The sequence below is a fragment of the Phyllobates terribilis genome, unplaced genomic scaffold (assembly GCF_046119375.1).
Source record: "Phyllobates terribilis strain yellow unplaced genomic scaffold, ASM4611937v1 Scaffold_8__6_contigs__length_399053987, whole genome shotgun sequence".
Classification (NCBI taxonomy): domain Eukaryota; kingdom Metazoa; phylum Chordata; class Amphibia; order Anura; family Dendrobatidae; genus Phyllobates; species Phyllobates terribilis.
In genome coordinates this window covers 340,942,479-340,955,590 of record NW_027362768.1, presented here as the reverse complement: position 1 = coordinate 340,955,590, position 13,112 = coordinate 340,942,479, and the positions used below count along the sequence as shown (strand labels likewise).

The 13,112-nt window shown below is 41.9% G+C and overlaps 1 protein-coding gene across 3 annotated transcripts in view; it reads left to right on the top strand.

The window, feature by feature from the left end:
- Window positions 1-1,510: 1,510 nt before the first annotated feature.
- The window catches only part of LRIG1 (leucine rich repeats and immunoglobulin like domains 1), a 79,382-nt gene continuing 67,780 nt past the window's right edge, over window positions 1,511-13,112 (top strand). For 2 of the 3 annotated variants that reach the window (XM_073644704.1, XM_073644702.1), the window contains exon 1: window positions 1,513-1,974. In XM_073644704.1, coding sequence (XP_073500805.1) covers window positions 1,799-1,974 — 176 coding nt within the window. In that variant the 5' untranslated portion in view covers window positions 1,513-1,798. Of the gene's footprint in view, window positions 1,975-13,112 lie in introns of all 3 variants that reach the window. The other variant, XM_073644703.1, reaches the window with a different exon arrangement.

The following is a 13,112-nucleotide window of genomic DNA, read 5'->3' as shown; positions in this document are numbered from 1 at the left end:
TTAGAAACTGACTCCATGAGGGTGATCTGAGGTCCCAACATCCACAGATGGGGGTTGTGCTCACAGCCCAACACCGTGCAGGACGCTTGGCATTTGCCACAGAACACGAAGATTGGCAAAGTCGCCACTGGCGCCCTGTGCTCTTCACAGATGAAAGCAGGTTCACACTGAGCACATGTGATAGACGTGACAGAGTCTGGAGACGCCGTGGAGAGCGATCTGCTGCCTGCAACATCCTTCAGCATGACTGGTTTGGCAGTGGATCAGTAATGGTGTGGGGTGGCATTTCTTTGGAGGGCCGCACAGCCCTCCATGTGCTCACCAGAGGTAGCCTGACTGCCATTAGGTACCGAGATGAGATCCTCAGACCCCTTGTGAGACCATATGCTGGTGCGGTTGGCCCTGGGTTCCTCCTAATGCAGGACAATGCCAGACCTCATGTGGCTGGAGTGTGTCAGCAGTTCCTGCAAGATGAAGGCATTGAAGCTATGGACTGGCCCGGCCGTTCCCCAGACCTGAATCCGATTGAGCACATCTGGGACATCATGTCTCGTGCCATCCACCAACGTCACGTTGCACCACAGACTGTCCAGGAGATGGCGGACGCTTTAGTCCAGGTCTGGGAGGAGATTCCACAGGAGACCATCCGCAACCTCATCAGGAGCATGCCCAGGCGTTGTAGAGAGGTCATACAGGCACGTGGAGGCCACACACAATACTGAACCTCATTTTGACTTGTTTTAAGGACATTACATCAACGTTGGATCAGCCTGTAGTGTGTTTTTCCACTTTAATTTTGGGGGTGACTCCAGATCCAGGCCTCCATTGGTTAATAAATTTGATTTCCATTGATGATTTTTGTGTGATTTTGTTGTCAGCACATTCAACTTTGTACAGAACAAAGTATTCAATGAGAATATTTCATTCATTCAGATCTAGGATGTGTTATTTCAGTGTTCCCTTTATTTTTTTGAGCAGTGTTTATATATATATATATATATATATATATATATATATATATATATATATATATATATATATATATATATATATATATATATATATATATATATATATATATATATATACATATACATACACACATTGCCCATAGCAACCAATCAGATCCAGGTTCTCACTGGTGTTTCCCACAACAGCCAATCAAATCACTGCTTTCATTTTCTACATGAAAGCTGTAATCTGATAGGTTGACACAGATACTCATGTCCACCAATAAGGTCACTGTCTATGTCTAATAACAAAAAGAAAGCTGGAATTTGATTGGTTGCTAGTGGTAACTGCGCCACTTTCCTTTCCAGGGATTATGAATTACGGTCTTGCGCTCTCACACCGCTGCCTATAGCTTTTGCCAACAGTTTCACTAAAAAATCAAAAGTGTAGGAAAAGAATCAGAGAGCGAAGGAAAGGGAATATCGCTGACCAATCAGAAGCCTCGATACAGTCGCCAATGACTTACTGTTTGCGAGAACCAATCAGAGCGCGGGTTACTCGGCGAATTGAATCCAGGCAAATCCAGAGGCGAAGGAGCAGCAGAGCAGAGCTGTGTGCGGGGGATCTGCAGCGGGAGTGAGTGCGGTGCTGCTGCTGCCCGGGATACCAGCGCTGTCCCATCTGCCGGACTCGTCTCATCCCTATACTGGACGTAGGAGCCCCCCGACCTGGAGGACCCTGCTATCTGCTGCTCCGCGAACATGGAAGGATCAGTGTGATTATTCCCCAGCGGCGGCTCATCAGCAGCTAGCAGTCTACAATTAGCGGCTTCACAGCGGATTACAACATGCAGCAGCCCGGGGCAGGACCGATCCTGGCGCTCTGCCTCCTCCTCCTGGGATGTTCCCTGGCCTCCAGGACCCCCTGTCCCACCAGCTGCACCTGCACCGGGGAGATGGTGGACTGCAGCAACCTGGGGCTCACGGAGCCACCCACTGACCTCCCTGCGTGGGCAGCCCACCTGTAAGTCCTGCACAGCCCCCTGATCACTGTATATATAATGTATCATCTGTCTCATGTCTTCTGGATTATTGGATGTTCTGGATTATCAGATTGCTGCATTGTGTGTATGTGCGTGCGTGTGTATATATATATATATATATATATATATATATATATATATATATATATATATATTATTAGATGTTCTGGATCACCAGATGGTTGCGGTGTGTGTCTATAATAAATATCTATCATGCTTTCTGGACTATCAGATTGCTGCACTTTGTACACACACACACACAAAGTGCATGATAGAGATATATATATATATATATACACACACATATTGAAGCCATCTGATAGTACAGAACATCCAATAATCCAGAAAGTAGGAACTGTGTATAACATATATGTTATACACAGTTCCTACTTTCTGGATTATATATGTTATACACAGTTCCTACTTTCTGGATTATTGGATGTTCTGTACTATCAGATAGGAGCATTTATTTATTTCCGTCTGTTGCTCCAGATTTTCTTCTCATGCTGAGTTCATTTCTGTTTGTACTTAACTTGCAACTCCTCCCAGTATGCATCTACAGTCTGTGGTACTACAACCTCCAGCATGCCCTGACTGCCTGTGTGTGGCTTTATGTTGGGTGCAAATCATCTGCAGCTTCCCAGCTTTCCCTGAGTTTTAGATGCAAAACTACAGCTTCCAGTATTCCCCGGCCGCCTGCAGCTTTCTGGGAGTTGCAAAACTACAGTTTCCATCGTTCCATTACGGCCTGTGATACTCCACCAGTTTGGGAACTACTTCTCCCAGCATGCCCTGACATCTTGTGACTTTCCAGAAGTTTCAAAACTCTCATTCCCATCCTAGCCTGACAGCCTGTGGCATTCTGGGGAGTTGCAAAACTTCTCTTTCCCAGCTTGTGGCTCTTCAGGAGCTGCAAAACTAAAGCTCACAGCACTGCCCTTACGGCCTGTGGTTCTCCACCAGGTTGGGAACTACTTCTCCCAGCATGCCCTGACGGTTGTGACTTTCCAGGAGTTTCAAAACTACCATTGCCTCATGTCCTGTGGCGCTCCACGAGTTGCAAAACTACAGTTCCAAGGATGCCTTGACGGCCTGAAGTTTGGGAACTACAACGCCCATCATGCTCTTACATCTTATGGGTCTCCAGTTGTTTAAAAACTAAAACTTCCAGAATGTCCTGACAACTTTTTGCTCTCTAGGAGGTGTATAACTGCAACTCCCAGCATGCCCCGATTCTCTTACGCTCTCTAAGAAATCGTTTCAGCTGGGAGTTGTAGTTTTGCAACACAGGTTGGAGACCCCCAGTTTATATGCCCCCCCTGACGTGATTCCATTCCTGTGATTTATGTCTGCGGTATACAGGCGGAGGGTACCCTGGTGTATACATTATTATTACTGCTGTGCCAGGTGTGTGCAGTGTTGGGAGATCTGCCAAGCGAACCTTTGTGCTCTTCTAAAATCTCACGATAATATAATCCATGTTTTCAGGTTGGATTTTACATTCTGAATCTTGGGGGTTGTGGGGGGGGACACATGATGCAAATTAGGGCCCGATAAATTATTGCTAATACGATTTTCTGGTTGCAGTTTGCCCAGAGCCATTTACTAAAGCGCAGGAGCTTCTGTTGTTGTGGTTCCTGGCTACGTATTTACTTTTTTTTTTTTTTTAATAAGTTTTTGGGAACTTTTGCATTTAAAAGTGTAGATGACATTGCCAGGACTTATACAATGTACCAGAGGCGATCTGTATGTCTGCAAGATTGACCATTCCCCAAAAAAAGTTAGAAACAATTTTGACCTCTTAGGTCCAGGTTGCCTCTCGGAGGGGTCTTCACTATGACGGCTGTCTGATGTGAGCGAGTTTATGCGATATGTGATCACTACGTAAATGACAGTAACAAATAAACAGTGTTTTGAAAAAGATTTAAATATATTTTTTTTTTTTTATCTTTTTTTGTTTTTCCAAAATATTTTAAGTTGAGACTTAAGGTGATGTGGTAGTAAAGTCAGTGGTCTCTGTTGTAAGTTCTGGAGAGACGAGCCCCTCTGTATGTCCCCTGCAATGCTATGGATTTAAAGTTTCCCCTCCTCCTGAGCAGGTTCCTCTTGTGTAGTACAGTATGATGAGGATTGTAGTACTATAATCACTTCACAACCTTTTCAATACCATGATTGCCTTTTTTTTTTTTGCTATCCTCTTAGTGAGATTCCTAATATTTATGACTTGATACAATAAGGAAACTTTTGGAAAAGTTTGATAAACTAAGTTAAAAGTTTTTTTAATCTGTTTCAAAAAGTTTACATTCCCATCTGTAAGATTTGTGATCGCTGTTACTTTGTTTGGGATTTATATGGCTTCGTTTTCTTAGTTAAGTACAAACTAAAACTTTTTTAACGATCATCCAATACATCACTAAGGCTGTAACCAAAAAACGATCGCACGTCAATGATCACAGCAATTGCTTTAGAAAAGTATAAGCCAGTTGTGGTAACATATAATAGAAAATGTAAAAAAAAAAATATTTAATGCATTTAAGATACTTTTCAAAAGTTTTGTCGTCTGGCTAACTTTTCCCACCACGATTTGAGTTCTCGTCCTGACACAATCCAGTCTGCGCTGGGTTAAACATACGTCGGACCATTGTAGTTTTATGTCCGCTTTGATCATTCCTCGTGATAAAAGAGCAAATTAACAGGTGGAAATCATAAACCATGAGGCCTGGGTTGTGGGTATACTGTAATGCAAATCTATTTCCATACCTTAGAAAGGTCACAACCCTTTAACTGTCCTGGAGAAAGCAAGGGGCTATTTGTGATACCGGGGGGGGGCGGCCGTGGATGAATGACGGCGCTGAGTACAGTAGATGAGGAAGTCTTACAGTTCAGAGGGTCGTGAATGAAATTATTTTTATTCTTGGCCATGAATTTTACTATTATGACTTTTCCAAGCGCTTCTCTGACTCATGTGGTCATGGGATCCAAAGTGGGTCATTAGGTTTTAAAGGGCATTCCCCCCCCCCCCCCCCCCCTAAATGGAGAAGTGAAAAACTACTAGTAGCTGAGTTATTGAGGTGCTAAGTTCCATTGTTGGAAGAATCCACCTCTGTGGCTTTACTTTCACCATTAGATATGTTTCTGGTGTTGGCACACTTACCCACTGAGCCCAGTTCAATTAATAGGTTCCAGAATTGACAAAAGCCACTATGTATTTTGTTGTTAAATTCATAACCTTTTTTTTTTTTGTGACTTTTTCTGTTTCCTTTAGTTTAAACTCTTCCTCCCGCCATTTATTGGACTCCCGTATGGATAATGTTCCATTTTGCTGGCGGTGAATCCCCCCCCCTCAACTCTCCTGACTTTTTTTTAATGGCTTTTTGTGGTTTCTTTATTATAGTCCTACCAGGGAAAACCTTGTATCTTCTCCCAAGCAATCCCATCCTATATATATATATATATATATATATATAATGCACGACCATTCACCACAGTGAATGTTTCCCTTTGGCTTTTTATTATTGTCACCTTGAGGTTCCTTCCCATAAATCAACCTGAAAGAGAGGAAAAAAAACACTTTTGGATTTTTAAATATCTGTAAATATTTATTTTAAATACATTTTTTTTTTTTTTAATTTGTCATTTTGAACAAGTTCTGTTGCGGTTGTTTTTATTATTAGTATTATTGTGTTTTTATTTAATTTGTGGTTCTAAGCAAGATTTCAAAAGATATTTTTGTAGAATTTTTAGATACATTTAGCTTTTAACAGCCATTAAATAAGTTTATTTTCTCCATCTCTTACTGAATTGATGTCCTCCCAGACATTTCTGTTTAGTACTGCTAGGAAAGTGCATTGTATGACGGCGAGAAACACTTAGAAATGTTAGTAACGGTTATTTATAATGAGACCACATGTGACTTCACCATGTGTAATTATCAAGTTATCAAACCTCAACATTGGGAAAACTAGCTGAACACTTTTTTTTTTTTTCCCCATGAATTTTTTCCATTAGGTGCAGTTTGTCCTTATGACCAGAGGGGCGCTGTTGAGCACCACCTGCTTATTTCCTGTCATTTCCTCTTCGATAAAAGCTACACGGTGACCAAAAATTGCTGTGAAGTTTTGCGGTGTATGGAGATACCTCACTCTGATGCACATTATGGGTCCATTTTACAAATTTGTAGTGAAGTCCCTGCACAATTGTGCAGCTCTGTGCACAGCGTTTGGTTTGGATCAAGTATATTATGTAATGTCACCAGACCTGAACCCAATCGAGATGGTTTGGGGTGAGCTGGACCGCAGAGTGAAAACAAAAGGGCCAACAAATGCTAAGCATCTCTGGGAACTCCTTCAAGATTGTTGGAAGACCATTTCCGGTGACTACCTCTTGAAGCTCATCAAGAGAATGCCAAGAGTGTGCAAAGCAGTCATCAAAGCAAAAGGTGGCTACTTTGAAGAACCTAGAATATAAGACATATTTTCAGTTGTTTCACACTTTTTTGTTAAGTATATAATTCCACATGTGTTAATTCATAGTTTTGATGCCTTCAGTGTGAATGTACAATTTTCATAGTCATGAAAATAGAGAAAAATCTTTAAATGAGAAGGTGTGTCCAAACTTTTGGTCTGTACTGTATATTAGTTATTTTTGATTTTGGTACTCTTACTCACTGAGCTTAGTGGTTTGGTTCAGTTGAAAAAGTGAAGAATTCTCTCAGAATTTGCATATATAATAGTCTGTAAGATACTGGTGTAGTGTGACGTACGGTATTAGCTGCGCACAGCTTGGCTTGCGGTTTTATTGATGTGCATTATTGGTTCAGTGATAAGGGAGGGCTAAATCTGTCTCTTTTATCACTAGTCCGGCCAACCACTATTGACATTTACAATTAGTGCTTTGTGTTTTTAGATACACAGCTTTACTTTATCTGTAAGTGACTCTCTGCACATCTGTCCTTTACGAGACGTGATGGGTTCTTATTTTTTAGAATTTGTCGTGTTTCCAGCGTTTTACGATCCATTTATAGGTAGCGGGTTTTGCTATGATCGGAGGATGGTCTGAAGATCACTTTTTTTTTTTTTACCTCCCCCCAATAAATTGGCTTTTAACTGTTTGCAATAATCTGTTTTTCTTATTCTATTATTACGAGAATGTGACTTCTGGTTCCATCTGAATGACAAACGTTCCCATCCCCTTCCTGGCTTCGATGGCCGAGAGGAGCGTGTGTCAATATGCAATGTGTTTAACTACCAGTCATGGCAGCTCTTTTTCCATTAAATCCTCGTCCACCGCAGCTGCCACTGCTGCAAAAAAAAAGTGCTTGTGATCATAACGATGCTCGACGGGGAAAAATGACAGCGTAAAGTGTGAAAATAAGGATAATTCGCCTTAGGGCCTACTAAAAAATTAATTATAGCCTTCCCTCTGGTGACCTTGTCTAAATGTAGGTCCCAGGCACGGACGGGGGAGGGGTGAGATTCTCAACTGTCACATGTTAACCCCAACACCCCTCCAAAAACCTAAATTAGGTCAAGAAAGAGGGGGGGGGGAGATAAATAAAAATAATAATAATAAAAAAAATATATAATTTTACTTCCCTCTTTCTTGACCTAACAAATCTACTTCTTATTATTAATATATATTTTTTGTTAATGTTTTTTTTCCTTCACCTAATATATATTTTTTACAAAAATATTTTAGAAAGATGAGTGCAATGAAACATTATTTTTTTATGACTATTATTATGCAGTTTTCTTAAAGTTGTTGTTTTTATTTTATTTTTTTATTGGCATTTGAAATGCCAATTTAATAATCAGGTGGCAATGACTCAAATAGTGAATATCTGATATTTTTCCTTTTGGACATAAGATATTTTTCTGCTGAAATCCCCCGCCAATCTAAAGCTTAGAGAGCTGTCTGCTGAACCAACACTCGGCTGATGGCTATCTCTCAAGACTCCTCCGTACACATAAGCGTTCGTGTTTTTTTTCAACGAAGAGAAAGCCGCCTGAAAAAAGGAAGGATTGGGCTTTAAACTTCCAACTGCTTGGTCCATCTTCTGCCCCAAAATCATCATCATCAGTCATGGAGGCCATGAAAACAAAAAGATTGGGCATTGAGATTGCTTAGTCCTTTTCTCCTCCTTGACATAATTTTTTGGGTGAGAGTTGGAGGCCCACCCTACACATTAGATGGCCCGTTTTTAATTTAGATTGGCCCTTTAAATAAATTCTCCCTCCCCGAAGAAATGGATTAAGTAATTAAAACCCAACATCCTAATCCTTCTCTCCGCTGAGATCTAACTTTGTGAGACCGCCACGTACATTAGAAGGGCAGGCGATTGTGCCAACATCGGCGAGATCAGTGACTGAGGAGCTTAAAATGTCTGGGTCGTCAGCTTCATTTTCTGTATTTTTGGGAAATTTTCTAGGAACAAACACCATTTCAGAGTTTGCAGACCATGTCCTGATCACCACAGACCCTTCGTATGAGATTATTGTACACGTATATTAGAAGTGACTTCTGCCGGTGGGATCATTAGACTTGCTGAACGTCGACATACTTGGTGCAGATGGGCATCCATCAGCCATTTATATGTAGCTTGGATCTGCTCCTGCAGCTTTTGTCCACCACATGTGAATTCCACTTGTCAAAATAGTCTTCAGCTCCCGGTGATGAAGCATTTTGCTTTTAGGCGAAGGGAAGTGAGGCCTCAGCTGCTCTGAGGAATGGGCAGGAGGTTGTCCTACTGCACCGTCCTTCACCTAATGCTTCTCACATGTGGCTCGCTCCTCGTATAACACAGTGGGGCACGTTTGCGAAAAGTGACTTTTGGCCGTCCACCTCTTGTCTGCAGATTTTATTACATCTGTGTCATATTGACTAAAACATCCATTTTGGAGACCATATGGTCATGTTGTGCCATTTTCTGCATGGCACCATAGAACCCGTGATTCCCATTAAAGGGAATCTGTCAGTAGGGTCATCCCTCCTAAGCCGTCTATGTGCATATAGGTCATAGAAAGTTGAAAAAAATGGCACCTTGATATCTGAGATCCCATGCCTTATTCCAGAGAAATCCACATTTTTCTTAATATGTATATGAGCTGTTAAGATCTATGGGCTGGACATAGATCTCTCCAAGAATCTGCCTTCAGAGCTGCTCATAAATGAAAGGTGACGTTACCAGTGACCGTCAGTCATTACATGTCTCACACTGGTATCGCCCCTTTCATTTACAATAAGCTCTGGAATAGATTCTCACCTTAACCTCTCCGAAGCCCTGTAAATCGAATGAACAAGTTCTCCAACAAATGCAGCAGGAAGGATCACAATGTCAATGCCATATAATAAAAATAGTATTTTTTTTCAGGATTTTTCAAAGATCTGAACCAACGTGGTCCAGATCCACTGTCCATAGATGGCTATTGTTCCTTCTGTTCCTCCTCATGTCGCTCTCTGTAATCTCGTCTATGGAGAAGATTTGTCTATCTTATCTTCAGCTCAGCTCTTGTCTCAAGTGGAAACACTTTTCTCTGTGTACTGATAAGAGGCTACTAACAACCTTTCAATCTTCCTTGATATGGTCAAGTGTTGTCCGGCAGGAGAGGGCTGTGAAGGATTTACCGTAAGTGTTTTATTGCCCCATGTAAAGCAGTAATTGCACCTAGGAGTTCAGTGCTGGACTTTTACTCACTTTTCGAGGCTTCTGTTAACATCTTTATAAGGAGTACCGTATTTCCACAATTTTAAAGTTGTTGATCTCTTAGGGTCTGAATGCTGAAACCTTCAGCAATCCCAAAAATTGGACTCTGCAGCGCGAAAGCAGAGTTACAGGGCTTTGCTAGTTCCAGCAGCCCCATAGCCATTGGTGGGTAGGTCAAGCATGGGTGCCAGATGGGACGGCTCTGTAGGATCCCCAGAGATCAGTAAGTTATGGATCATTGATTACTTGTAATTGTGGGAATAATAATAATAATTTTTATTTTTATAGCGCCAACATATTCAGCAGCACTTTACAATTTTAGGGGGGACTTATACAGACAATATAGAATAAGCATATCTCATATCAAAAGGAGTGAGGGCCCTGCTCGCGAGCTTACAGTCTATGAGGAAATGGGGGAGACACAAAAGGTAAAGTGTACATATATTGTATAATGCAGCCTTGATATACAAAATAGGATAAATAATAATACATGGACTGGCCGCCTGCCAGTATGTGTGCAGTCCTGACCGAGGCTATTAAGTGCATGAATGGTATGAACCTGAAATTGAAGAAGAGTTTAATATGGGGGAGAACTGGGACGGACAAATAGTGTGTGGAGGCGATACACCAGTCTAAAGAAATGGATTTTTAGGGTCCGCTTGAAACTGTGGGTATTGGGAATTAATCGAACTGTCCTGGGTAGTGCATTCCAAAGAATTGGCGCAGCACGCGAAAAATCTTGGAGATGGGAGTGGGAAGTTCGGATTATGGAGGATTTTAGTTTTAAGTCATTTGCAGAACGGAGGGCACGTGTAGGGTGATAGACTGAGACAAGGGAGGAGATGTAGGGGGGTACTGAAGCATGGAGTGCTTTGTGGGTAAGCGTGATAAGTTTAAATTGAACTCTATATTGGATGGGCAACCAATGCAATGACTGGCACAGGGAAGAGGCATCGGTGTAGCGGTTGGCGAGGAATATGATCCTGGCTGCTGTGTTAAGGACGGATTGGAGAGGGGAGAGTTTAGTAAGAGGGAGCCAGATAAGTAGAGAGTTGCAATAGTCGAGACGAGAATGAATAAGAGCTACAGTAAGAGTTTTTGCCGAGTCAAAGGTGAGAAAAGTCCCGATTCTTGAGATGTTTTTGAGGTGTAGATGACATGAAGGAGCGAGTGATTTGATGTCAGGAGTGAAGGAAAGATCTGAATCAAAAATGACCCCAAGACAGCGGGCTTGTTGCTGGGGAGTAATGGTTGAGCCACAAACAGAAATGGCAATATCGGGCACAGGTAGGTTAGTGGAGGGAGGAAAGACGAGTAGTTCAGTTTTTGACAGATTTAGTTTTAGACAGAGGGAGGACATAATGTTAGACACAGCAAAAAGACAATCACTGGTGTTTTGTAGTAATGCAGGGGTGATGTCCGGAGCAGAGGTGTATAATTGGGTGTCATCAGCATAGAGATGGTACTGAAAACCGAATCTGCTGATTGTTTGTCCAAATACCCTTTAATCTGGCTCCTGGAGTAGTATACCAAGCTACTTCAGTCTGGTCCATGCTTGTAAATGGCGTTTTTCGGCAGTGGGTGCATGAATTTTTCCTTGAGTTGCGCACAGCCTCCTCAAACCCTGAACTCTGTCCAAAGCCTTATTCACACGTCCGATTTTTCACGTGCAAGTTCTATTCGTGGTTTTCACAGATCACACTCATACCTGCCGTGGTCTATTGGGCTATTCACAGGTCCGGGGAAAATCGCAAAGACAGCCGATTGTTGGATCAAAATCTGCAATGCAAGTCAATGGGTCCGTGAAAAAAATGGACCGCTCTTGGATGAAATCTGAATGGCATCCAATTTTTACAGACTGTCAGAATGGAGAAGGTGGAGAAACTTTTTTTTTTTTTTTTAAATCTATCCATGTACGAGAAAAATGGCTGAGTCTCGGCTGGGTCTCGGCAAATGAGCCCTAGCACAGTGGATCAGAGATGCCTGCAGTGTTCCTTTTAATTAGTAGGACACCGATTATATGAGGGAGTTGTCTGAAACCGGACAACTCTTTAAAAGGATTTAGAAAAACATCTGCAGCCTTCCTTTAAAAACCCCCAGAAATAACAGCGCCACCTCTGACTACAGGTGGTGTATGGTATTGCAGCTTTTTCACCAATCACTTTCTCAGATGCTGGGATGCAATGGAAGACACAACCTGTAGGCAGAGGTGGCGCTGTTTCTGGAAGGCGAGTCTATTTTCTTACCCCTTTAAACAAAGTACACTGATTTAAAATACTTTTTTATTACAGTGGTTCCTGATCCTTTCTTGCTTTTTGGTCATTGTTGGAGGGGCTCCCTAAGTGCAATCTGCGGTCCGTTACTGCTGAGTGAGGCAATAGACACTTTGGATTTGTAACCTTAGCATGTAATATTGAGCAATCGCCGTCTATCACTCGTATGATGCATTGAAAAGCGCTTTTATTGTTTTATATTCTCGCACCTGGAGCGAGAGGCGAAATGTCTTCGTGTGGACGGAGCACCAGGTGCTGGGATCTAAACATTACAGACCGCAGGGATCGGGTCAGTTTATTATTCTCTTTGCCATTTGTGTTTGTGGGAAGCGCTGGGTGTTTTTTTTTTTTTTTTGTATGTGTAAGTTGAGTCCGTCTCGTTTATAACGTCCCATAGACCACAACCGCTGCAAATCCAAATCCGCACGTCTCATTCTCAGAGTATTAATATCGGCGTTTACTACGCGCCAAACAAAAGTGTGGATAGCATTCACTAACGGGTCACGTCTGGTGTAAAGTTTATCAAATTAACCCTGTCCATCTTTATTCATTCTGTTTATGGCAATAAAATTTGATTGAAAAGATTGCAAAACTTTCATGTGTTCTTAACTAGCAGAGAGGAGGTAAGCCACTTCCAGACTCTTCTTGAAATTCCTACAAGCCCAATCCTTCTCTCCCTAAGACTGCATTCACATGTTGCAAAATTATGCGGTTTTACTGCGTTTTCACAGTTCGTACAAGGCTACATCAACACGGAACAGACTTGTTGCAAGATTTCTGCAGCGGAAATTCCATAGCGGCAACATCTGCATGAAGTTGTGAGGTTATTGCTTTGATTTCATAAAATAAAGCAGCAGATTTTGCCCTGGAAAAATCTGCTGCGAAGCCGTCCAGTATGAAAGCACCTTTTTTTTTTCTAAGAATTCAAAAACCGCACATTTTTCAAGCGGCAACCGCTTCAGCAAACCCTCTGATATTTTTTTTTGAGTGGTTTTGGAAGAGGTTTTTTTTTTTTGATGCGTGTTTGCAATTGGACCATAACATGCAAATGCAAGAAGGTCTTTTCAGAAGCTTGTGATAGTTCATTTAGGCTCAGTGGGTGGGCACGGCCAGGAAGTCTCCCTTGGACTATATAAGACCCCCA